General features: G+C 42.1%; 2 protein-coding genes across 4 annotated transcripts; both read left to right on the forward strand.

Moving 5' to 3' along the window:
• The first annotated feature begins 1276 nt into the window (after positions 1–1276).
• Positions 1277–10601, forward strand: LOC140305778 (carbohydrate sulfotransferase 12-like). 2 transcript variants are annotated; one of them, XM_072384760.1, is made up of 6 exons: positions 1277–1378; positions 4227–4847; positions 5050–5192; positions 8223–8351; positions 8497–8689; positions 9825–10600. In XM_072384760.1, exons 2-6 carry the CDS (start codon positions 4335–4337, stop codon positions 10095–10097), a joined length of 1251 nt encoding a protein of 416 aa, XP_072240861.1. In that variant the 5' UTR covers positions 1277–1378; positions 4227–4334; the 3' UTR covers positions 10098–10600. The 2 variants fall into 2 exon arrangements, with proteins under 2 accessions (XP_072240861.1, XP_072240862.1); XM_072384761.1 differs by lacking the exon at positions 8223–8351 and having other exon boundaries at positions 9825–10601.
• Positions 10602–11211: 610 nt separating this feature from the next.
• Positions 11212–21100, forward strand: ern2 (endoplasmic reticulum to nucleus signaling 2). Of its 2 annotated transcripts, none has more exons than XM_072384762.1 (24): positions 11212–11531; positions 12438–12555; positions 12665–12698; positions 13804–13876; positions 13960–14032; positions 14207–14329; positions 14424–14525; positions 14881–14940; positions 15061–15277; positions 15429–15507; positions 15633–15783; positions 15962–16104; positions 16377–16559; positions 17213–17384; positions 17552–17653; positions 18053–18140; positions 18572–18761; positions 18860–18956; positions 19078–19277; positions 19515–19662; positions 19920–20047; positions 20216–20339; positions 20496–20563; positions 20656–21100. In XM_072384762.1, the coding sequence occupies exons 1-24, from the start codon at positions 11442–11444 to the stop codon at positions 20836–20838; spliced, it is 2946 nt and encodes a 981-aa protein (XP_072240863.1). In that variant the 5' UTR covers positions 11212–11441; the 3' UTR covers positions 20839–21100. The 2 variants fall into 2 exon arrangements, with proteins under 2 accessions (XP_072240863.1, XP_072240864.1); XM_072384763.1 differs by having other exon boundaries at positions 16383–16559.
• The last annotated feature ends 291 nt before the right edge of the window (positions 21101–21391 follow it).

Here is a 21391-nt window from a genome sequence, read left to right on the forward strand (position 1 = left end):
CACAGCAGAACTGTGCCGTAGAGATTTCTGGGCTCTTCCTGACCACTAACACCAGTTTCCTCTTTGCCTAAATGTAGGTCATCTTACCTCAGCAAAGCACATTCAGTGAGTTATGCTCACATAAAACTGTTTGAATTTATGGTCTTGAATGGAGACTGCAGCTGTTTAGCATTAGGCCCCAATAGCTATTTCTGACTTACGTAAATGTACAATCCTGTTTTTTCTATATCTCACGTAACCTCTTTGGGTTTTCCCACAGTACATCGTATTGTACTATACAAGTACCATGAAACCTACCTTTGCTATTGTCACAAAGATCATCTGCAGTCAATCGGATCAATGTATCTGATCAGATACGTGAAATTAAGAGGCTCTTGTGTCTTTCCCCTCACCAACACTTGACTCAAACACTGTATTTGCCATTCAAAGCTAATTGCATTGATCTGTTGTTGCAAAACTCATCCAGAATCTTTACTTCCCTATTTTTTTTTTAAATCATATTTTGTGGTACATTTCCATTTCAGACGTGTGTGAATAAATTAACCAAGAGCCATGACATCTTGTTCATACATTAGTTATCACTACAGCCAGCAAGAGAAAAAAAGAGTCCAGATAATAAATATGTAAGACAAAAAGAGTAACTAAACTGTTCAGGCTACCATACCAGAACAAATAGGTGGCAAAGATGACAAAGAACTAACACCTAAAACAGAGAAATGTATATTTACAACTGATGAAGATTTTGGATCTGAAGCAGCAAACATTGGAAGCAAATCCAGCTGGAATTCATAAGGGAAACACGGAGTACGGAGTAATAACAGAGTGCTTTGTCCACACTATAAAACTTCAAGATAGTGTTATTTTAGGGGGGGAAATACATGGTCCAAATTATCAGTACATTCATGTGTGGACTACAAATTATGAGCTGGCTTGTTAGGTTAAGTTTTGAGTTACTTACTAAAAACACATAGTATAAATACTGAAAACTTTGAAACAATTAAAAATGATGCTGCAGAATAATTTCCCCCTAATTAGGTTAAACCATCATTCTGCGGAAGCTTCTGGAGATGTCTGTGTTAGTTGAAGGACCAGAATCTTGGGTAAAGGTTTTTTTTTATATATATATATATGGTTTTACAGCCTAAATCCTGATGTCAGACCGTAATTGATGAGGTGTGTGGAAGCTATTGTGTTTGGAACGTGGTGTAGAAGCGTGTGGGTGGCTGGTGTTCATATCTCGCGAGAGTTCATGATGTGGGGAGCGTAGACCGCTGCAGCTCTGCTGTGCCCGCCCCGGTCTCATCACCGGGCAGACGGACAGACGGAAAGTGGAGACCTCTGAGTGGACTGGCCGACCGGCATGGATCTCCTCTACTGGGTAAGATTAAACGCACGGATCAGGTGTTTTTTTCCCCCCACACAGACAGACGAGTATTCAGATGGACTTAATGTCTCTGTGATGCTGCCGGTGTGAAGGTATAAAATGAACCGAAGCGGGCTTTGTTGCACATCAGAGGAAGAATAAAGACAAATAATAACTGGGGAATCAAAGTAGATGATATTGGAGAAAATATGCCCAGCCTTTATGTCGGCGGCTGCCGTGAAGAGGAAAGGAGAGAGACAAAAGTGTCTGCTTGCCTGACAGAGAGACAGTGTCCGCAGCCGTCCATGAAAGGGCACATTGTAACCTGTTTACTGTATAAATTAATATTGTCCCCCCCACCCCCCCGGGGAATGTGAAGAGCGAGTGACAAGTCCCTTTGGAAGTGGAATAGGCCTATTACCTGAAATAAAACTGTCTAACAGCACGTATCTCCGCGCCTTAAAACGCCCTCAGGCTTAGGAAAAATAGAAAATCTAAGGAGTGTTTGAACATGTTTTAAGTTCACATGCATGATTTCATGTTTTTTTTCCTGCGCGTGTCGGTGCTCGCGCGCACGTGTGCGCAACGCGTGGCAGGAGAGGAGAGGAGAGTTCGTGGATGTTCATTTCTTCAAACAAACTCCTCCAGTCTGTGAGGACTTTGGTTTTTCCACGGAGAAACCGCGAAAAAAAAAAGGAAAAAAAAAGACCCTGTAATTTTGCTCTGTCAAAATGTGAGCAGTGGGCTCACGTGCTTCTCTCTGACTTTGTCTGGAATTTATCTGGGTTTATTGGGGACCGTCATTTTTTCCATAATCCCCCCACCGACAGCAGATGTTTTTATGGGACAGACAATGAGGGGTGTAAACCCTCCTGAGGCTGTCCCCCTCTCCACTTCAAGCCCCGTTTGTTCACATCTCCGTGACAGCTGAGCGTCCCGGGCGGAGCTTGTGGTTCCCACGGCCCCTGGGCAATTCCGTTCTTAAAAACACAGCCAAGCATATCATGTAGCGTAGATGAAGTCGCTTCGCTCCACCACACAGACCTTAGTGTGACGAAAAGCTGTGTGGATGCAGCCGCACAAGTGTTTATTTCAGTACTTTTCTTTATTTATTTTGGCCGCGTTGGCCTTTATCTTTGTGTTTGCGATATCTGAATGAATTGAGGGCAGATCAAAACAACTGAAGTCATTTCTACAAACACTGTTGTTCCTGTTAGTAATGACACTGTGGCGAATTTATGCAAAAATCACATGAAACAATCAGACTGAGACTCATAGACCAACTGTGCTCCACTGTTTGGAGATGATAGTTAGGCTGAGCCAAAAAAAAAAGAAAAAAGAAAGGTTGAGGAGGCAGATTTGAATTGAAAAGAGAAAAAAAATCAGCATCAACAGGATGAATGAGAGAAGCTTGATTTTAAAAGATGTATACACATTGTTGATTTCTAACAAGAGGTCAACCAAACGGAATGCTATGAGAAAACAGCTTAAAAGCAAGATGCAAAGACAGGAGGAAAACGACAGTGAGCTGTCAGCGGGGGCTCAGAAACTCCAGCATGGGAGATGGAACTGTGATACAGGACTCTGGGAACTTTGTATTGCAGATTCTGCCTCGGTTTCAGATGCTTGTGTAATCTGACCAGATAATGAGAGAATGATGCAAACTCAAAGTGCACCACCTAATCAGAGCACCATTGGCTAAAATGTGCCAATACACAAATATTGTGTTTTATGCAAGTGACGGCAAAGAAATTCACTAAAACCGTGAAAATGACCAGAAATCTGCCATTTAGATCAGTTTGTTGCTTGAGGTGAAATCGGAAGAACATTATTCTGTGTCAGTTGCGAGGCTGTTCCTAATCTTTTATAAGCCATGTGTTATAAAGGAACGTAACGAGAGTGAAATAAGTGATTGAGACTGCAAAAAAAGGTTTTATAGGTTTCTCTGATATGTTGTGTATTCTAGCCAAAGTACGCAATACTTTTTGTAAGGCTGTGGCTCATTGACTGTGACTGTTTGGAAAGGACAAAAATTGTCTAAATATTTGGACTCCTCAAACCTCGTCACAATAAACAGTTCATTTAATTAGCCGCTTTGCTCTCAGAAGAACAGATTTGCTGATATACGCATAGCTTGAGGGGGCTGGAAGTGTTTTCAGGCAGCTGACTTGACAATTTGTAATGGATTAAAGAAATGTAAATTACCGTGAATAGCAAAGCGGCTCAGAGAGCAGATCAGATTAAGTTAAATAAGAGATAATAAACACTTGAATTGCAGATTCTTGACAAAAAAAACATAATTCGTTGGTTTCTAACCTTTAATTTGTGCTACACACACACAAAAAAACGGATTCTTTAACCAGATTGTGACCCTAAACTTACCTCGAAACAATGACCCCTTCAGCTGCACAGGTGCAAGCAAGATTTTTATTTGGCCATCACAAATGATTAAAAGAAAACGCCTAACATTAGCAGAGGACCGGAGGAGACGAGATGCCAGAAGACTCAGGACTTTCATCTGGGTCTGAAAAGTATCTGTCAGATGTTGCAAGATGCACAATTTTTTTTTTGCTTACTTTTGAAACTTGGTCATTTGTTTGAAAAGATAAGTCATCTTTAACTTTATGCCTTTTGGAAATGAGGTCATGTTCACTTAGCTGTGAGTAACCTTTCAGGTAAGCCTCTGCATGTCTGTTATGTGAAGTCAAGCGACTAAAGACATTATCTACAGTTCATATTTACAGGAATCTGGCATGACACTGCTTCTGTTTTTGAAAATGTAATGAATGAATGTAAAAACACAAAAAAACCCACAAAAAAAAATGAGGATCTTAGTTTCATTTCCTCTTTTTTTCTTTTTTAGCCGCGGCTGCTGACCAGGAAGTGCCTCCTTCCGTGATTGGTCGCTACCATGGAGCAGAGATAGACACTTTTTTCTTTCGCCAGTCACAAGCCTTAATGTGGTTTAATCATGGGAGTATGGCGTGGTCTGCGAGTAGCTTTCATCCTGGGGTCATTATTTATGATTCTGCTCATCATCGTCTACTGGGATGATGTAGGGGGTTTCAGTCTCTACCCTTTTCAGGATGTGAGACACGGGCCGCTTCACTCTGGCTGTTGCAACCAGATTACGACAGGTGCCTCACCGTCTCTGTCCACCATCATATCTCAGACCAGCTCTTCTATCACCGTCTCCACCACCACTTCCAGCACTGCTCTTCTCCACAAAGGAGCAGCTCAGAAACATAGAAAGGAGGAGCATAAGGAGAAATTAAGGGAGCACGAGGACAAGAAGAGGACTCACTTACTTGTTGATGATGCGGAACAGGAGGTGAGGAAGCAGAGGGTCATGGATTTGTGTTCAGGAAAGGAGAAGATGGAATTCCCTGGAAGGACTCGGGCATTTGAGCAGATTCCTAACAGGGAACTGGATCACCTCATAGTGGATGACACGCACCAGATTATCTACTGCTATGTTCCCAAGGTACAGCTCCTTTCTGTGTGTCTGTGTTCATGTGATCGTGTTGTTGGGAGTGTGTTTGGATCAACACGCCACATTAGAAAAATGACAAGAAAGCTAGCGGATAAACACATTTGTCACTGTAGTTTTGACATGTTTTCTCTTGTCATTCTGAATAGTTGACCTGTTCTTTGCCTCTGTTTCTTATCGCGTTCCCTCTGTTCAGGTGGCGTGCACCAACTGGAAGAGAGTCATGGTGGTTCTGTCTCAGTCTCTAATCTCACCATCCTCAGGAAAACCTTACACCGACCCCGAGGCCGTGCCTCCTGACCTTGTACACAACTCCTCTATCCACCTCACCTTCGCAAAGTATGACACGCAAATATAAGTGCACTCCTTATTTTATGTTTGCCATTAATTTGATACGTTTTTTACATGATAAATGTTTGAGCACTGTGATGGACTGGTAACCTGTCCAGGGTGTGATAGTGTAGTGGTAAGATTGCCACCTTTCATGTGGGAGATCTGGGGTCATGAAAAGTACTACCTCCAGTAGGGGTCCTTGGCAAGACCCCCTTACCCTACCTGCCTACCTGTAAGTCACTTTGGATAAAAGCGTCTGCTAAATGTAGAAACATAAACATACCCTGACTCCACCGTGATCCCTGGGTTGGATTAAGCGGACATAGAAAATGGATGGATGTCTGAGGAGTCTTCTTTATAACACCCTCACTAACAGATAACAGATATCAGCTGAACTTCATGTCTTACCAAAGGGAGTTAAAGAGCAAAACTTAATGGATGGAGCCCGTTTCAGACAGCTTAGAACAACTCATTTCAGGCAGTTGATAAACCAAGGAGTTGCTTGGATCACTTTTACAATCTTACAATTTTATTTGCAGGGACTTTTAGAGGAGGTCTATATGCCCTAATATTTTAAACCACGTTATGTATACCATATCCTACTTTGCTGCAGTGCCTCCCTCTGTCTGTCTGATCATTTAGCTGCTGAATCTCTAAGGCCCGTCTTCTGAGGCTCAGTCTGCCATCACTGGTCAGCCGAGTGATGAGAAATGGTGGCGTGCGAGGCAGCTTCTTGTTCTTTAAGGTGTGCCAGACCAGCTTCCAAACAGACATTAAACAAATGTGTTTCATAGAGCTGGGACTTTTCCTTTGAACTTTGTACATCCTGTCAAACGTGGGAACCTTTTAAGTGCAATGTTTTAAATGCAAATTCAAAATATACAGTCTGTAAGTGCTCCAGACCATAAAATATACAGGGAGTTTTCCCCTGCCATTAGAAAGGTTCTCTAATATTTAGTATATATCAGCTTGAATTAATGCAAGCCCTCTTGACTTCTTAGTAAAATGAGCTTGTAATGTTTTATTGGGTATGAAAGTGAGGGAAATTATAAGACAAACTCACCCTGAGAGGGCAGTCACAACACAAAATTATCTGTGAAGCAGTGTGTGGAAATACTCATAGATTTTACACTGTAGCTGGTGATGTTCCAGACAAAGATAAGGCCGTTTTGATTTTGTAGGACATCTTTCTTAAACCGGGGACTCTCCTGCTAACATCACATCCAAGTTAGTCAGTGTAAGCAACACAGAGTCAAGCAAGACAGTATGTTCAATGCTGTCTGACTTCCTGATTTGCTCCCCGTAAACTTGACAGAAACCGATAAGATACCAATATTCAAATGTAGATATGTGGCCAGGGAGAGTGGTTTCAGGGACTAATGATCAATCTGCAACCACGGAGAAAAATCCCAAGTCATACTTTGATATCATCACATGAAGTACAAAACATTACTAAAGGATAAATATATATAAGTAGCGAGTAAAATAATAAATGTTATTATGACATTGACATGTGAAGACAACATCACTGTTATAAAGGAAAAAAAACAAGATAACCAAATAGATATGTGACAATATTTGCTTATCATGGTCATTTCAAATTTGTTCCAACTGATTTAAAATGAAAATTATATATGTATGATATGGCATCTTCAGGTAAAAGCACTAATACAGAGAAAATCACACAATGTCAAAAAGCTTGTGCAGAATGAGTGGAAGATGAGTTAATGTGTAGCGATAATGAAACGGAAGCACATTATGAGTAACATAATTAAAAAGAGAACGGATTATAACGGGAAATAGGATTTTTCATTTAATTTGATTTGTTTTAAGATTGCTAATTACCAAATTATGTTTAAACGATCATTTCTGCAGTGAAACAACAGACTTTCTTGCGTTCTTGTACTGAACTCAGCCTCTCTGTATGGTTTATGAATATCACTTCAGGATGACCTTGGTGTCCCCAGTGGTTTTTCTTACTTTGAAATTGACTTTCATATTTGCAGTGATTGCAAATCTAATGCTCTTTACGCTCCAAAGGTCACATGCTCAATTTTTCCTCCGGGGAAAAGTCGATAAAGAAAGTACTGGCACTCATAAGGAAACAATGGCTTTTTCAGTTAGGGAACAAAACTCCAGAGGAGAGATTATGTGTTATGTTTATTAACTTTTATTAGCACTTGAGCAAACATCACACCAAGATCTACGGGCCTAAAAAAAAAAAAGCGCACCTCATCTGCTCAGCTTCAGGGTAAAAATGCTGAATGGGCACACAGGACAGAACACGTTTTAGAAATGAATACACAAACAATATAACAAAAGAGTGGATGTAGGCCACGTCTGCTGTGTAAGTTACAATAAAATCTCAATTCGAATCAAGATTTAAAAAAGGCAGATGAAAGCAGGAAGAGTGCCAAGCAAACCGCATTTCTCAGTCCCGTAGTGAACACACAAGGAAATGGCTTTAGACAGCTTCAGGAGTGAAAGGGAATCAGTCTGTGTATCTTAAGGTCAACTTAGTTTGCTCTTACTGTGTTATTTGCATAAAAATTTTGTTTCTCTCTCTACTTTGTATTGCATTAACTAACAAAAAGTGAACATGGTTTTTCCTCGTCAAATAGACCAAGCAAGGCATCTACCATACCGCCCTGATATGCAATTACATCGAAACTGTTTGACAAACTATCTGTGAGCTAAATTAGCTATTTAACGAGTTGATGCTGGGAAGGGAGACTGTGGAAACGACAGGCGGGGCTTGGTGCTGCAGCACAGACAGACCTTTCTCTACCCCTCGGGAGCTGAACATGTGTTTTTCTGTCTGCATCGTTACACAAAAAAACGTCTTTTCCCCCTTCAGGAGTGATCTGACTGTGTTTTGAAGTTATCTGATGCCAATACCAAATGTTTGCAGTACTGCTTGAGACTAATCAGTTAAAACAGATTTTGATATGGCGAGATAAAAAAAAAAAAAAGAGAACCAGTGACACCAACAGATGAGCTCTTATGGTACTTTCTGTGTCTGTTTCTCTTTGCCAGATTTTGGCGCCATTATGGTTCACTGTCCCGCCACCTGATGGCACTCAAGCTCCAGCACTACACTAAGTTTCTGTTTGTGAGAGACCCGTTTGTGCGCCTTATCTCTGCCTTCAGGAACAAGTTTGGAAGGTGTGTGTCTTGTGTGCATGTACACTGGTTTAAGGGAAAGGAATGTGCTTCACCTGTGACTAAACAGCGATCCTTTCACTTATTTAATTAATTATTAAAGTGTGTGCATCTGTGTGTGTGTGTGTGTGTGTGTGTGTGTGTTAAGGCCCAATGAGGACTTCTACAGGCAGTTTGGTTCACTTATGCTGCGGCAGTATGGTAATGTATCAGGGAGTTTGCCAGCGACGGCTGCTGAGGCGTTTGCAGCAGGAATCAAACCAACATTTCAGCAGTTTATCACATACCTGCTAGATCCAGAGACTGAGAGGGAAAGCATCTTCAATGAACACTGGCGGCAGGTATATGTCTTACATACATACATAGATGCACCTCGCATGCACGCTGACACATTCAGGCTATGCTGGATATTTTCAATAGATTTTTAAAATATTGTGATCAGTGTCAACTTTTCCATTTCTCCCCTAAGAGAGCACGAGATTCTTACTGGTCTTTTTTTTTTATCCAACCTACATACTTAGAAATCATTTTTGATGTTTTGAGGTCGGCACTATGTTGACTATCAGTGTGCAAAAATTAAAATAAACTAAAAACTAAGAAAAATATCAACGTGTCATTTAGTAGTATTAGTACTCTTCAGTGAAGTCCATAAAAGTGGAGTCCATCTCTTTGTCTCCAATCAAACTGAATCAGATTTGAAATAATGTTATGTAGTCTGAGGACATGGCATCAGAACTATGTAAAGACAGTAGGTTTTTCTAATTGTTGCCGAGCTAATAAAACTTAATAAAGGGGTTTTTACAGGGGGAAACACATGGAGCTCCACAACACTGCAGAAACAGGTTTGGATCTATCCAAAGCACAATCTGGCTGACCAAAAGTAACCAAATCAACAGAAGATCAACATGTAGTCTTGCTCACTGAAAGAAGTGAAAGCAAGTTCATCACAGACTGTATAAAGCTATTGCAGCAGGCATAAGAAAACTCCTTTACCAGTCCTTATTGTATTAGAGCTGCAGAGGTTTCTGAAGACAAGCTGTTGTTTTAGCAGTATGACGTGTTGCAGCTGAGCAGTGATGTCCATTTTGTTGTGAATCTTGTGCAACTTTCTTCTTTCCACAATCAGCTCCAGGGGCTCCAGATCAGTGCAGAGCACAGAACAGAACCAGTCTTCTTTCTGAGTTTATTCAGTTTCTTTGGGTCACTGGACCTTATGACTGCGATGAAAACTCTCTCCACCACTGATTAACTGTAGAAATAAGAGATGAACAAACAGTGAAGAACCTAAGTTTCCTCAAAAAGTAGAATCTATCTCCACTTGTGGTTTGTTCAGAATCATGAACATCCATCTGCCGATGAAGGCAATGTTGCCCAAAACCTTTTTGGTAATGAAAACAATGCAGGGGTTTTACGTGTATATCAGCACATGAACACATCTACACATTAAACAGTAGGCCTGCCTTTTCTCTGTTTCAGGTTTACCGTTTGTGCCATCCGTGTCAGGTGAAGTATGACTTCATTGGACGACTAGAAACCCTGGAAACAGATGCGGAGCAACTATTGAAGCTACTGAAGGTGGATCATCTGTTACGCTTCCCTTCAGGGGCCCGAAACCGCACAGCAGCCAGCTGGGAAAGGGACTGGTTCACACAGATACCTATTACCGAGAGGAGAGAACTGTACAAGCTGTATGAACCAGACTTTGAGCTGTTTGGATATCCCAAACCTGACAGCGTACTCCACCAGTAGACTACACTGAACCAAAGGCCCGGGCTTTGTGAAGAGCCCACACGTTGCCTACCTGTGCACAACCAGTTCATGCCTTTTAAGACCAGTCTGAATGCTGTAGATCTCACTCATTTTTTTGCAGTCCTTCAGATGTCAGAAATATCTGTCAATATTATTTATCATTTGATATCTTAAGCGCACCTGCTTACAAGTTGGATTGTCCAAGTCTTTTGTACCCCATGTAAAGGCACTTTACTGAATTGCATTTTGTGAATAGTGCTGTATTTTGGTAAGTTGTGGATGATGCTCTGGGGCTGACGTCACTGAAGGGAGATTTGTTGCTGAAAAATAAAAGGATTTGATCAATATTTTCACTTTATTTGATTGTACTATGTTTTCTTTTGTAGGTAAAAGAAACAATTAGGAGTACTGTCAAGCAAAGGACAACTGCTTGTCTCTGTTTAATATTTACCAAAACTGAGGATCCAAGTTTTATGCTTGTAGAGTTTTGACAAAAAGCTTGAAAATGGGATAATAAAAAAGTCTGAGGACATTTTCTAAATTTGTGAAGTAGTGGCTTCTTTATAAAAGTGAAATGAAAAGGGACTCCTATATAATGTAATACTTTTAAGTATATAAATCAGAGGGAATAAAGGCAAAACAGTATTGTATGAGCACAAGTTTAAACACTGGAATTCAACGAAATCTACCACTGAAAAGCCTTTTAACTTATAACTTTTGTATTTAAACAAGTGTAGGAAAAAGGTAAAAATGACAAAATCCCCCTCCTTAAGTGCAGTGAAGTGTATGTATGAACTGCAACAACTGAAGTACAATTATGTTATGAATGATGTAGAAAGTACTTTCCATAACTTTGTGTGAGTGTGCGTAACTGGGCGGGTGCAATTGAACAATTAATCCCTCCACCACTTTCTATTGCACAAAAAGCCGCTCTTGTTGCGTTCACAGTTGTCCTGTTGTCAGTTTCCACGTGTTCCAGCCATTTCTATAGGACCGCCCCTTTTTCCTCCAAACTTCGCTCCTCATTGGTCGGGACTCAAATCACTCATCTCGAGTGGACAAGGACTGGCGGTATCGACGCCTCCTATCGCTTTGACGGTTTGCTCCTGATGTCACTGAGACCGTCCTAACACGGAAATATGGAATAGTGACAGGAGCGGTTGTCATGGTTTTAAAGTTGTAGTCCTAACTTTAATTTTCACAACGTTTGTTAACTATGCGCACAGTTTTAGTGAAACATCATGCGCTTACTGTGTGACAGATGGACGCAGGCGCTGGAAATGAAGAGAGAGTTCGACCTCTGTTGTTAGTTGAATAGCTTTAGTCTTTGGTTTGCGTCGGACCATGAAACATAGTGTTTTAGGGGTCATGGGAGCACTGGGACGACTGCTACTGTCTCTTCTCCTGCTGTCCTGGGGAGGCAACCTATTTCAGGTAAACTTCGTAACGTTATGTTGTGTGGCTGTTTCTGGTTGTTGTGAATACAGTTTGTGTCTATTTATGCCCAGCGGAGACCGCAACTGGCATCTGTGTCTATTTAAGGCTCCGGTAAAGTTGCCAATGATATGATGGGAGGTTTAAAGTGTTTAAAGCTAGCCCACTGGTCATCCCAAATTGCCTGAAGAAAGTAATATTGTGTGTGTGCGCGCGTGTGAGTGCGCGCGTGTCTCCGTGCACGCCTTGAATCTGCGTTATCCGAGAGCAGGGCGGTACCTCAGGGTGCTGCTCTGCTCTGTTACCGGTTGACACCCCTTCAATAGGTAAATATGGGAGCGGTGAGCAAACACACATGCACACAGCCGTGTTTCCATCTCTTAAGGGAACAGTGCTATTACTTTCATCTTGTCATTATCTACTCACAACATAAGCTTAATCTTACTTAAATCAGACTAAACCCTAGAGTTTATATGAATATAATTTCGCTCTAATCCTGAACCAAATATTTGCCCTAAAATTAGGGCAAATAAAATGATCTATGCCGCATGAGATTACTTTGAGATTGTTTGTCCCCAAAAGGAAGCCCACAACAGGTTGTGTAAACACATTAATATCCTCACAGCATGAGTAACACAGGCGCAGACACACACAGCATGGGGCGTAGTGTTCGGTAGGCAAGGAGGAGAAGGATATCCTGCTAAATGAGGAACGGTTGTTAGAGCACCAACTCACCACAGGCCTGGACAATCAAGCCCTGGCACTCGTACAAACTCTCACACACACACACACGCTGTAGTCAAGCTGTGTGGAAATTTTATGACACATGACACGACTGACCTCCTTGTCAGACAGCTGGCCTAATGGTTTTCTCCCACTATCTCTGTTCTTTCTGCAACACTTCAGGTTGGAGGAGTCAGGTCAGTCACCCTCCCAGAATCCCTCCTGTTCGTTTCGACCCTGGACGGTAGTCTGCATGCCGTGTCCAAACAGACAGGAGACATCAAGTGGACCTTAAGAGAAGGTTCGTACACACAGACGCCGGTGTGCATGCATTATGGCAGTGTGCCAGTGCACAACAAGAAGAAAGTATTTCTAACAGTTCTCATGAAGTTACTCTTCTAATCTTTCAGATCCCGTTATTCAAGTACCTGTCTACCTCACAGAGTAAGTAGCACACGTCTGATGTATGGCATTGAACTTCAGCTTACTTGTTTGTTCACTAATTTTAAATCAGAATGCAGCTATCATTATGTTTATGTGTATTCTTGCCTTACTTGCTTGTAACCACCTGTCTCTCTGCACTGTTTAGTCATACATCTTTATGATTTTCATAGTATGACCTTTATCTATTAAAGTGCTCTTTGGTGATCTGATTTTAAGTGTCAGTTCACACATCTGGTGGAACAGAGCTTCTCCACAAGCATCTCAAGAGACCACTTGTGTTTCGACTTCATTTCTTTGGTCTTCATGCAGCATATAGCCCACATAATTTCTGTTTTCAACAACCAATCGCCACTATTCTGCATCTGCTTGGATAAGTTTAATTAAGAGGAACAGCCTGCCCAGTCCAAAACCAAGCTGTGTTCTGTTGTTGGACCTCTATGCTAGTCCTGGTTTGTGCATAACAAACACTGTGTTTGAGCTTCGATGTGCTTATAAGCGGAGTTGGCTCCAGGGCACCAAAGAGCTGCAGGTCGACGATTGATTTTGTAATTGTATCATCTGATCTCTGACCATATGTCTGGGACGCTCGGGCGAAGAATAGAGCTGAATTGCCCTCTGATCACCAGCTGGTAGCTGGCTGGATCAGGTGGTGGGTATAGATGCGGACACTGTACCAGTCTGTGGTGGTGAAGAAAGAGCTGAGCTGAGCTGAGGGGTGACGCTGTTCATTTAGCAGTTGATCTACAGCTGTAGTCGGGAGCTTTGGGTAGTGACCTGAAGAAAGAGACTGTAAATACCAGTGGCTGAAATGAGCTTCCTCTGATGGGTGTCACCCCCTTTTTGCAGCCTTTGCCACAGGTTCAGAAACCCATTCTACGTGAACACATTAGCTACAGTCAGAAAAGAAGGGTTGATTTACCAAGTTGATAACAGTGATTGTGGTTGTTAGGATTAGCAAAGCCTGATAATGAAAAGGTATCCTGGGTATATGGAACTTGCATCATACTGTTATCATGTTTGAATGGTATATTTGACCTGAACTGTACATTAATCTATATGTTACACTGCTTCCTCCCTGCTTAATTCATTTACGTGTCTCACGTAGACCGAGTTTTCTGCCGGACCCTAATGATGGCAGTTTGTATGTACTCAGTGGAAAGTACAAGGAGGGCTTGATGGTAAGCAACGATTCGTTTGTGTCCGTGTCTGATCACATTTATCTGTTCACTGTTTTCACCCCAATGTTTTTCGGTATCTTTAGAAACTGCCTTTTACCATCCCAGAGCTGGTTCAGTCAGCTCCCTGCAGAAGCTCGGATGGCATACTCTATACAGGTCAGATACTGTACAGTATGTTCGTGTTTGTAGGACAAAAATGTATTTCCTATAAGCATGTGAGATCAACACTTGAGAGAAATTGAGACATACTGCATGAATCTTTGACACACCTGATTGCTAAGTAATTCTTCCTATGTGTGTGTGTTTGTGTGTGTGTGTGTGCGCATACAGGAAAGAAGCAGGATGTGTGGTTTGTAGTGGATCCTGAAACAGGTGAGAAGCAAACAAGTTTAACCACCTCCTCTTCTGAGTCCATCTGTCCCAACGCCCCTCTGCTCTACATTGGGCGCTCAGGTATGTCACACATGTAGCAGCTCACTGGCGGTCTCTCCTGTGGCTGAGGACTGGAGCTCGATGTCAAAGAGAGTGCTGCTGTTTTGCTTTTCAGAGTACATGGTCACCATGTTTGATACGAAGACACAAGAGCTGCGATGGAGCGCCACATACAACGATTACTCTGCTGTTCCCTATGATGAGAAGCAAGACTATAGTACGTCTCTGCACACACGTTCCATGACACTGACCGTGTAAATAGAGTCTGTTCATTTATTCAACCAGTAACGTCCATGAAAAAAACTGTTTGTTTAACAACTTCGCAAACAGTTTCTCTCAATAGCTGTCTGTCTTATTGTTTGTCTTTATGTTGATCTTTTACTCATCTTTGTTCTTGTTTCTCTTTAGTTGTGTGTTTAGTAGGGGTTTCAGGATGGTTAATGGCCATAAAATGGAATGTTTGCACAGTTTTTACAAAGTAACGTTTAAAAAAAAATCCCCACTAAACCAAAAACCTGAGAGAATCTGTCAGAAATAGACTAACTAACCTGTTGTTTGTGCTTTCTCTCCAGAAATGGCCCATCTCGTGTCAAGTGGTGACGATCTTGTTGTAACAGTTGATAGAGAGTCCGGTAAGGGGAAGTGTGTGGTTTAAACTGTACAAATAAGCAAAGTGTTTCTTGATTTATTTTATTTTTTTTCTTCTCTACCTTCCAGTAGTCCACTAAGAGTTGGATTTTATTGTTTTCCAGGGGATTTCCTGTGGAGTCAAAACTACGGTTCACCGGTCGTGGGGGTGTACCTGTACTCCGGGGACTCGCTGAGGCATGCCCCGCACCTGTCGCTTGCCATGGAAACGCTGCAATTCCTCACCTTTTCCTCGGCCAACAACCAGGAGGAACCACAGTCTACCCTGAAGTGGAGCTATCAGTTTGTGAAGGAGCAAGCCAGTGCACAAACACAACTAGTGTAAGACAAATGCTGTACACGGATGCTCCTGCACTTGTAAAGTGGTATCAGCTTCTTAATGATGATCACTGATGAATAGGACTTAATTATTGACACACATGCCAAGAGGGGTACTAAGCTGAGGAAGTAACCCAGCTTTTGTTTCCTTTAGACCTACTCTCTATGTAGGAAAATTAGACTCCCACCTCTATGCTTCCACTTCCCTTGTCCACCATGGAGTCTCATTAGTTGTAAGTACAAATACATGATCAGCTTCCTCAAACAAACATCTGTATTAATACTCACCCTCTAGATAAATAAGGCACTGATATAGTCTAATGAGATGACTCACGTGGGCTTTTTGTTGTGTTTGCAGCCTCGAGGACTGACCCTGGCTCGGATTGAGGGCCCAGTGACTGCTGAAGTGACAGTCAGCGAAAAAGGGGAGTGTGAGATTACACCAACCACTGATGTGCGCTACCCACCAGGCAGCACAAACAGCAAGAAAAACCACTGGCTACTCATAGGTAAAGGCAAACAAAGACTCAGCGTCCATAGGGGCTTACATCAACGGCTGAACTGCATCCATGATAAGAAAACTAGGTTTAAACTTCGGAGAAATGTTTGCAAAAATCCTGTTTTATGATGATCCCTGACATCTGCACACCTGTAAATGCACCGTGTCCGTGTTGTTTCATGCTGTAGGTCATCATGAGCTCCCTCCATTAGCCCACACCACCATGCTGAGGGATTTCCCAGCATCTCTGCAGCATTCTGGTGATGCAGTCATCCCCCCTCGATCTTCTGCCTCCCCAGTGTCCTCTGCCTCCCAGTACCACCAGCACTATGTGAGACTCAGCACTTATGTGCCATTATTGTAGTTTACAACTGGGTCATTTACAGGAATAGAATCAAATAATAATCCTTTTTATTACTGCTGTTACCCTTCCACAGTCATCTTCAAGCTACTCTACATCAGAGAGCAAAGAAACAACAAAGAAATGACTGAATGTCAATTTGTAACCATTTAAACCACGTTCAGCTTTGCGGGAATGACATAAACAAAGATTAAAAAGTAAAACCTCATCAAGCACCTGTCATTTCTTCTCTTGTCCCTCAGTTTCAGAGTGGTGAGCACAGTGACACTAATGCTAACAAAGGAGGTGCTGATGGCAGGACAACAGGACAGGCTCAGAGGCCACCCACTGTACTGCCCGTCTATATGACTCAGGACCGTCTGATGCTGGCTGTTCTGACACTGCTGCTGGGAGGATGGCTTGCTTTTGTACTCACTTGTCCCCTTGTGAGTTTATCTGCGTTTGTGTTTTTAACGTCTACTAACTGGTACAAGCACAAAGGCACTCAGTTCAGTTTAGTTCACACTGCTGAGCTCAGTATCGCCTGCCGGATGGTAACGACTCAAGAGTGCAGCATCTGGGATGTATCAAAACAGTTTACCATTACTCCTGAATCCATTTTGAATGAGCTTGGGCCATGAGTGGACTTCTTGTACAGCCTTGGTCTTTTCTTTAGCCCATGCTGGGATCTTGTTATTTCTTATTGAATATTTCTTATTTGAATTATATTATGTGGAATAGATGATAAGATCCACAAATTCATCAAAGACTTTCACTGAGTGGTGAACCTCTCTCCACCTTTACTTCTGAGAGGATCAAGCCAGTGAAAATATAACATCATCGCCACTGTTAATATTTCGAATTTATATTGAAAAACTAGATCAAGATTAAAAGATCCAGTGTGTCCTCTGCTAAAGAAGTTAAGAAATAAGTACTGAAGTACTGAGTATTAAGAGAGAAGCAGAGAAGTAGCTCAGCAGAGAGGGAGGGTGAGGTGCCCTGAAGCTGCATTCATTCACATTTTGAACCTAAGCACGCCATCTTCATATAGTTACTAACTTCTGTTTTAAGTCCTCTGTATGTTTGTGTGTTTCTGCAGCGAACAGCCAAGCACCTGAAAGCTCAAAGACAGCTGGAGGAGGCTTTTGAATCGCACCTCCAGCGCATGCAGACTAACATACAGACCAACATGCAGACAACCAACAGTCAGACAACAGTCGCCTCGGTTTCTGCCGACATGAGGCCTTCTACCGACACAAACATCACAAGTGGTACGTGCAGTAACTTTTAAAACAAGTTTCCCGTTCGTATTTTTAGTCTAGAAATGTTGATAATGTTACTCATTCCTTGATTAAGGTGAGTAGGAAGAGTTTTAGCTCTATTTAAGCACACGTAGAACACACATTCATTATGTGTGTCTTCACTTTTGCGTAACTAGACTCTCCACCCGCATCAACTGACGCTCCACCCAGTCAGCACAGTTGCAGCAGTAGCTCCGATGTGGATAGAAATGGCCCAACTGAACACAAACCAGCAGCAGGTAAGACACCAAATCGTTCCACAATGAACACAATGAGCAAAAAAAGCACGTCACATAAGAAAAAAACATACATATTTTGTGTGGGTTCAGCCAAAATAGGACCTTTAAAATACATGTAAACACGTTCATACAGAACTGGGCTAACGTCCAGATAAGGCAGGTGGGGATTTCATCACATTGCCGGAACTGTTTTTTTTTGTTTGTTTTTTGTTAATCAACTGAACTAATCAGAAATTGAACAGAATTGAAACTCAGCCCATTAAGACTACGTTTCAGTGACTGTTGCTCTGCTCTAATAAAATCCATTTGGTAAAGAACTTAATCAGATTAATCAAAAACGAATCACTGTGATTTGAAGATAAGATGACACTAATTGCTCTTTTCAACGTCTTTTACAAGGAAACAGTGATGAAGTGCTGGTAGGAAAAATCTCCTTTGCTGCATCGGAGGTGCTTGGACATGGCACAGCAGGAACTTTTGTCTTCAGGTACAGTATTTGTATCTTATCGAAGAGCTATTTTGGCTGCTTATGGAACAGACCTCAGAAAAATGATCATATTTGTGCTACTCCCAGCTCCTATTCACCATTCACCAACAACCACAATTACAATGCTCTTTAAGTACTTGTTTCTCATTATTATTAAGGGATATATATCAGAGACAAAATGAGTCAAAGTTAATCAACCTAATCAATCTAAAAGCTGAAGTAGAGAGATCAAACCAAACAATGCTGCCTACCCCCACATATGTCACTGCTGCAGGAGATCATTTTTATTTACAGAATTTTACAAACATTGTGACCACTGAAGGTGGAGAGAGTAGAGCGTGTAGGCGCTGGGCAGAGCTGTCCCTACATTTGTTAGATAAAAACTAACAAGTATGTACATAATAAGTTATGTTTTTTTTTCTTAACTTTAGGGGTAAATTTGACGGGCGGCAAGTGGCTGTAAAGCGAATCCTGCCCGAGTGTTTTGAAGTCGCAGAGCGGGAGGTGCAGCTCCTCCGGGAGTCTGACACACACCCAAACGTAATCCGATACTTCTGCACAGAGAGAGACCGCCTCTTCACTTACATCGCCATCGAGCTGTGTGCCGCAACCATGCAACAGGTCAGCACCGTAGGGCTTTGTTAGTGGCGTAAAGTAGATTAACATCCATTAATGAGGAATTTAAGTAACTGTGTTTTATTTGTCTTTATTCTCCTCAGTATGTGGAGGATCCATCTTCCTTTTCTGAGCTGAATCCTATAACTCTGCTGGAACAGACCATGTGTGGCCTCCAGCATCTACACTCACTCAATATAGGTCAGAGATACACCCACACACTTAGAGATGGACCCGTTAATACAATTCATGATTATGTTGGAATTACAGTACATGGTGTTCTTAATCCACTCAATTAAAATTCCTCCATCTTTTCCTCCAGTCCATCGGGACCTGAAGCCTAGAAACATTCTCCTTTCGGGTCCGAGCACACTGGGTCAAGTCCGAGCTCTCATCTCAGATTTTGGTCTCTGTAAGAAGATCCCAGATGGTCAGAGTAGCTTTTCTTTGCGGTCCGGAATACCAGGAACTGAAGGGTGGATAGCTCCCGAAGTGCTGCGAGATACACCTGGAATTAAACCAGTAGGATGCACACAAACATCCCACAAGGCAGAATTCTTTTAATTGACAAAACTAATTCCCTATTGTGAGGAAAAAATCTATTTTAACTGATGAAATTTAGTCAATCAAGTTTGATAAACCGGGTTTATCTCTAGCTAGAGCAGGATTTACTTGTTGTCCTCGTTTTCAGTTCCTAATGTTCCAAAATGTCAAGCTTATCACGTGACTTTGATTCCGTTCGTCCTGTCATCTTTCCAGACAATTGCGGTGGACGTGTTCTCGGCAGGCTGCGTGTTTTACTATGTGGTCAGCAGAGGGCAGCACCCTTTTGGCGATGCGTTGAGGCGTCAGATCAACATCCTGTCAGGAGAATACTCCCTCTTGCACTTTATGGAGGATATGCATGGTAATGGTAGAACTCGACTTACTTCTCTTGGATGTTTGTTCCAGTGATTTAAGTGAGTTTTACTTTGGAAAATCATCATCGTGCAGAAAAATGCATTTTTGATGGTCACAGTTTATCCACATTGAAAAATGTGTTTGCACAAGAATGATTAATTAGTCAAAGGCCTCCGTTTGAACCACAGCTCAAATCGAATGATTCTGCAACATAAATGATATGTGACTAACCTGTAAGCCATCTTTGTTTCTCTGTCCTGTCAGATGACGTCATAGCACGGGATCTGATTGAACAAATGATCAGTGCTGAGGCTGAGTCACGCCCCTCCACCTCCTGTGTACTCAAACATCCGTTCTTCTGGAGTCCCGAGAAGCAGCTGCTCTTTTTCCAGGTGGGTCAAACCTGCTCAGCGGGATCATTTAGTCATAGATTCTCCAAGGTACAGATTTTTCTACAACGGTGAAACAGGTCTCTCTTCTCAGTGTCTCAGTGCTTTTTATTTCTACTTTTGTGATCGGGAGGGCTGTGCGTAATGTATTTTGTACGTGTGTGTTGAAAGGACGTGAGTGACCGCATAGAGAAGGAGCCGGCGGACAGTCGGATAGTGGTCAGACTGGAGACTGCAGGAAGAGCAGTGGTCCGCACCAACTGGAGGATGCACATCTCTGTGCCTTTACAGACAGGTACACACACAAACAGGCCAGTGTATCACCACCTAACTGCGCAGTTTATACCTGCTTCACCTGTGTTTGAAAGCAGGTGTTGGAAAAATGGAGAAACAAGCAGGCGTCTGTAAGTTTTTTTTTTTTTTTTTTTTCTTTTCCCAATGTGCACTCCAGACTTGAGGCGGTTCAGAACGTATAAAGGAAACTCCGTTAGAGATCTGCTCAGAGCCATGAGGAATAAGGTCTGCCTGTGTGCTTGCATAACGTCTCGTGGGTTTACACACTACCTGCGACATATTAAAACACTTATTTATTTCAATTCTGAATCCTACAGAAGCATCACTACCACGAGTTGCCACCCGAGGTGCAGGAGACTCTTGGTGAACTGCCTGAAGGCTTCGTCAGCTACTTTACCTCACGGTTTCCACGGTTACTGATGCACACGCACGCTGCTCTGCACATCTGTGCCCATGAGAGGCTGTTTCATCCCTACTATCTGCCCCCCAAAGCCAAATAACTTTCACATGACTGTACTCCACACTCCACGTGCACAGAAAAAGAAACCCTCGACAAAACGCCATTATTGCTTTTGTAAAGCCCATACTGTTTTTTTTTTTGTTTTTTGAGAGGTTACAGTGCTGTGAAAAAAGTTTTTATATGCCTGTGCTTGTTTTATAGACTTATTTGCTTGTATTTTATTTAGCCCCTCCCTACAAAGGCTTTAAACAGCTTAAAGAAAATTTTTTTTAAAGGGGAATTCCGGTATTTTTAAACCTAGACCTTATTTCTGGCATGAAATACGTTTATCTACTCACCGAGAACAGTTTGGCAAAAGTCGGCATCCTTCGGAAGCTATTGAGAAAACTCGCGATCGGCGTATATCCATATAACGGAGTGAACAGGGCAGGGACGATGAAGTGGTCCCAGTAGAGGTGTGTGTAGAATTCCCACCATTCGCTATCCTATAGCTGCAAGTTGCCACATAACAGCACCTATGAGCTAACAGTGCAATAGTACACATTCGTTCATTCATTCTTCTTAAAGTATTGGTGAAATAAAGACAGATAATG

Source organism: Leuresthes tenuis, unplaced genomic scaffold (assembly GCF_036924035.1).
Source record: "Leuresthes tenuis unplaced genomic scaffold, fLeuTen1.0.hap1 SCAF_4, whole genome shotgun sequence".
Classification (NCBI taxonomy): domain Eukaryota; kingdom Metazoa; phylum Chordata; class Actinopteri; order Atheriniformes; family Atherinopsidae; genus Leuresthes; species Leuresthes tenuis.

Excerpts from the sequence above, each read along its gene's own strand:
- LOC140305778 (XM_072384760.1), top strand. The coding sequence starts at position 4,335 with ATGGGAGTATGGCGTGGTCTGCGAGTAGCTTTCATCCTGGGGTCATTA. Across the intron at positions 4,848-5,049 it reads TCTACTGCTATGTTCCCAAG|GTGGCGTGCACCAACTGGAA; the intron begins GTACAGCTCCTT and ends CCCTCTGTTCAG. Across the intron at positions 8,690-9,824 it reads TCAATGAACACTGGCGGCAG|GTTTACCGTTTGTGCCATCC; the intron begins GTATATGTCTTA and ends TCTCTGTTTCAG.
- ern2 (XM_072384762.1), top strand. The coding sequence starts at position 11,442 with ATGAAACATAGTGTTTTAGGGGTCATGGGAGCACTGGGACGACTGCTA. Across the intron at positions 11,532-12,437 it reads GGGGAGGCAACCTATTTCAG|GTTGGAGGAGTCAGGTCAGT; the intron begins GTAAACTTCGTA and ends GCAACACTTCAG. Across the intron at positions 18,762-18,859 it reads GTGCCGCAACCATGCAACAG|TATGTGGAGGATCCATCTTC; the intron begins GTCAGCACCGTA and ends TATTCTCCTCAG.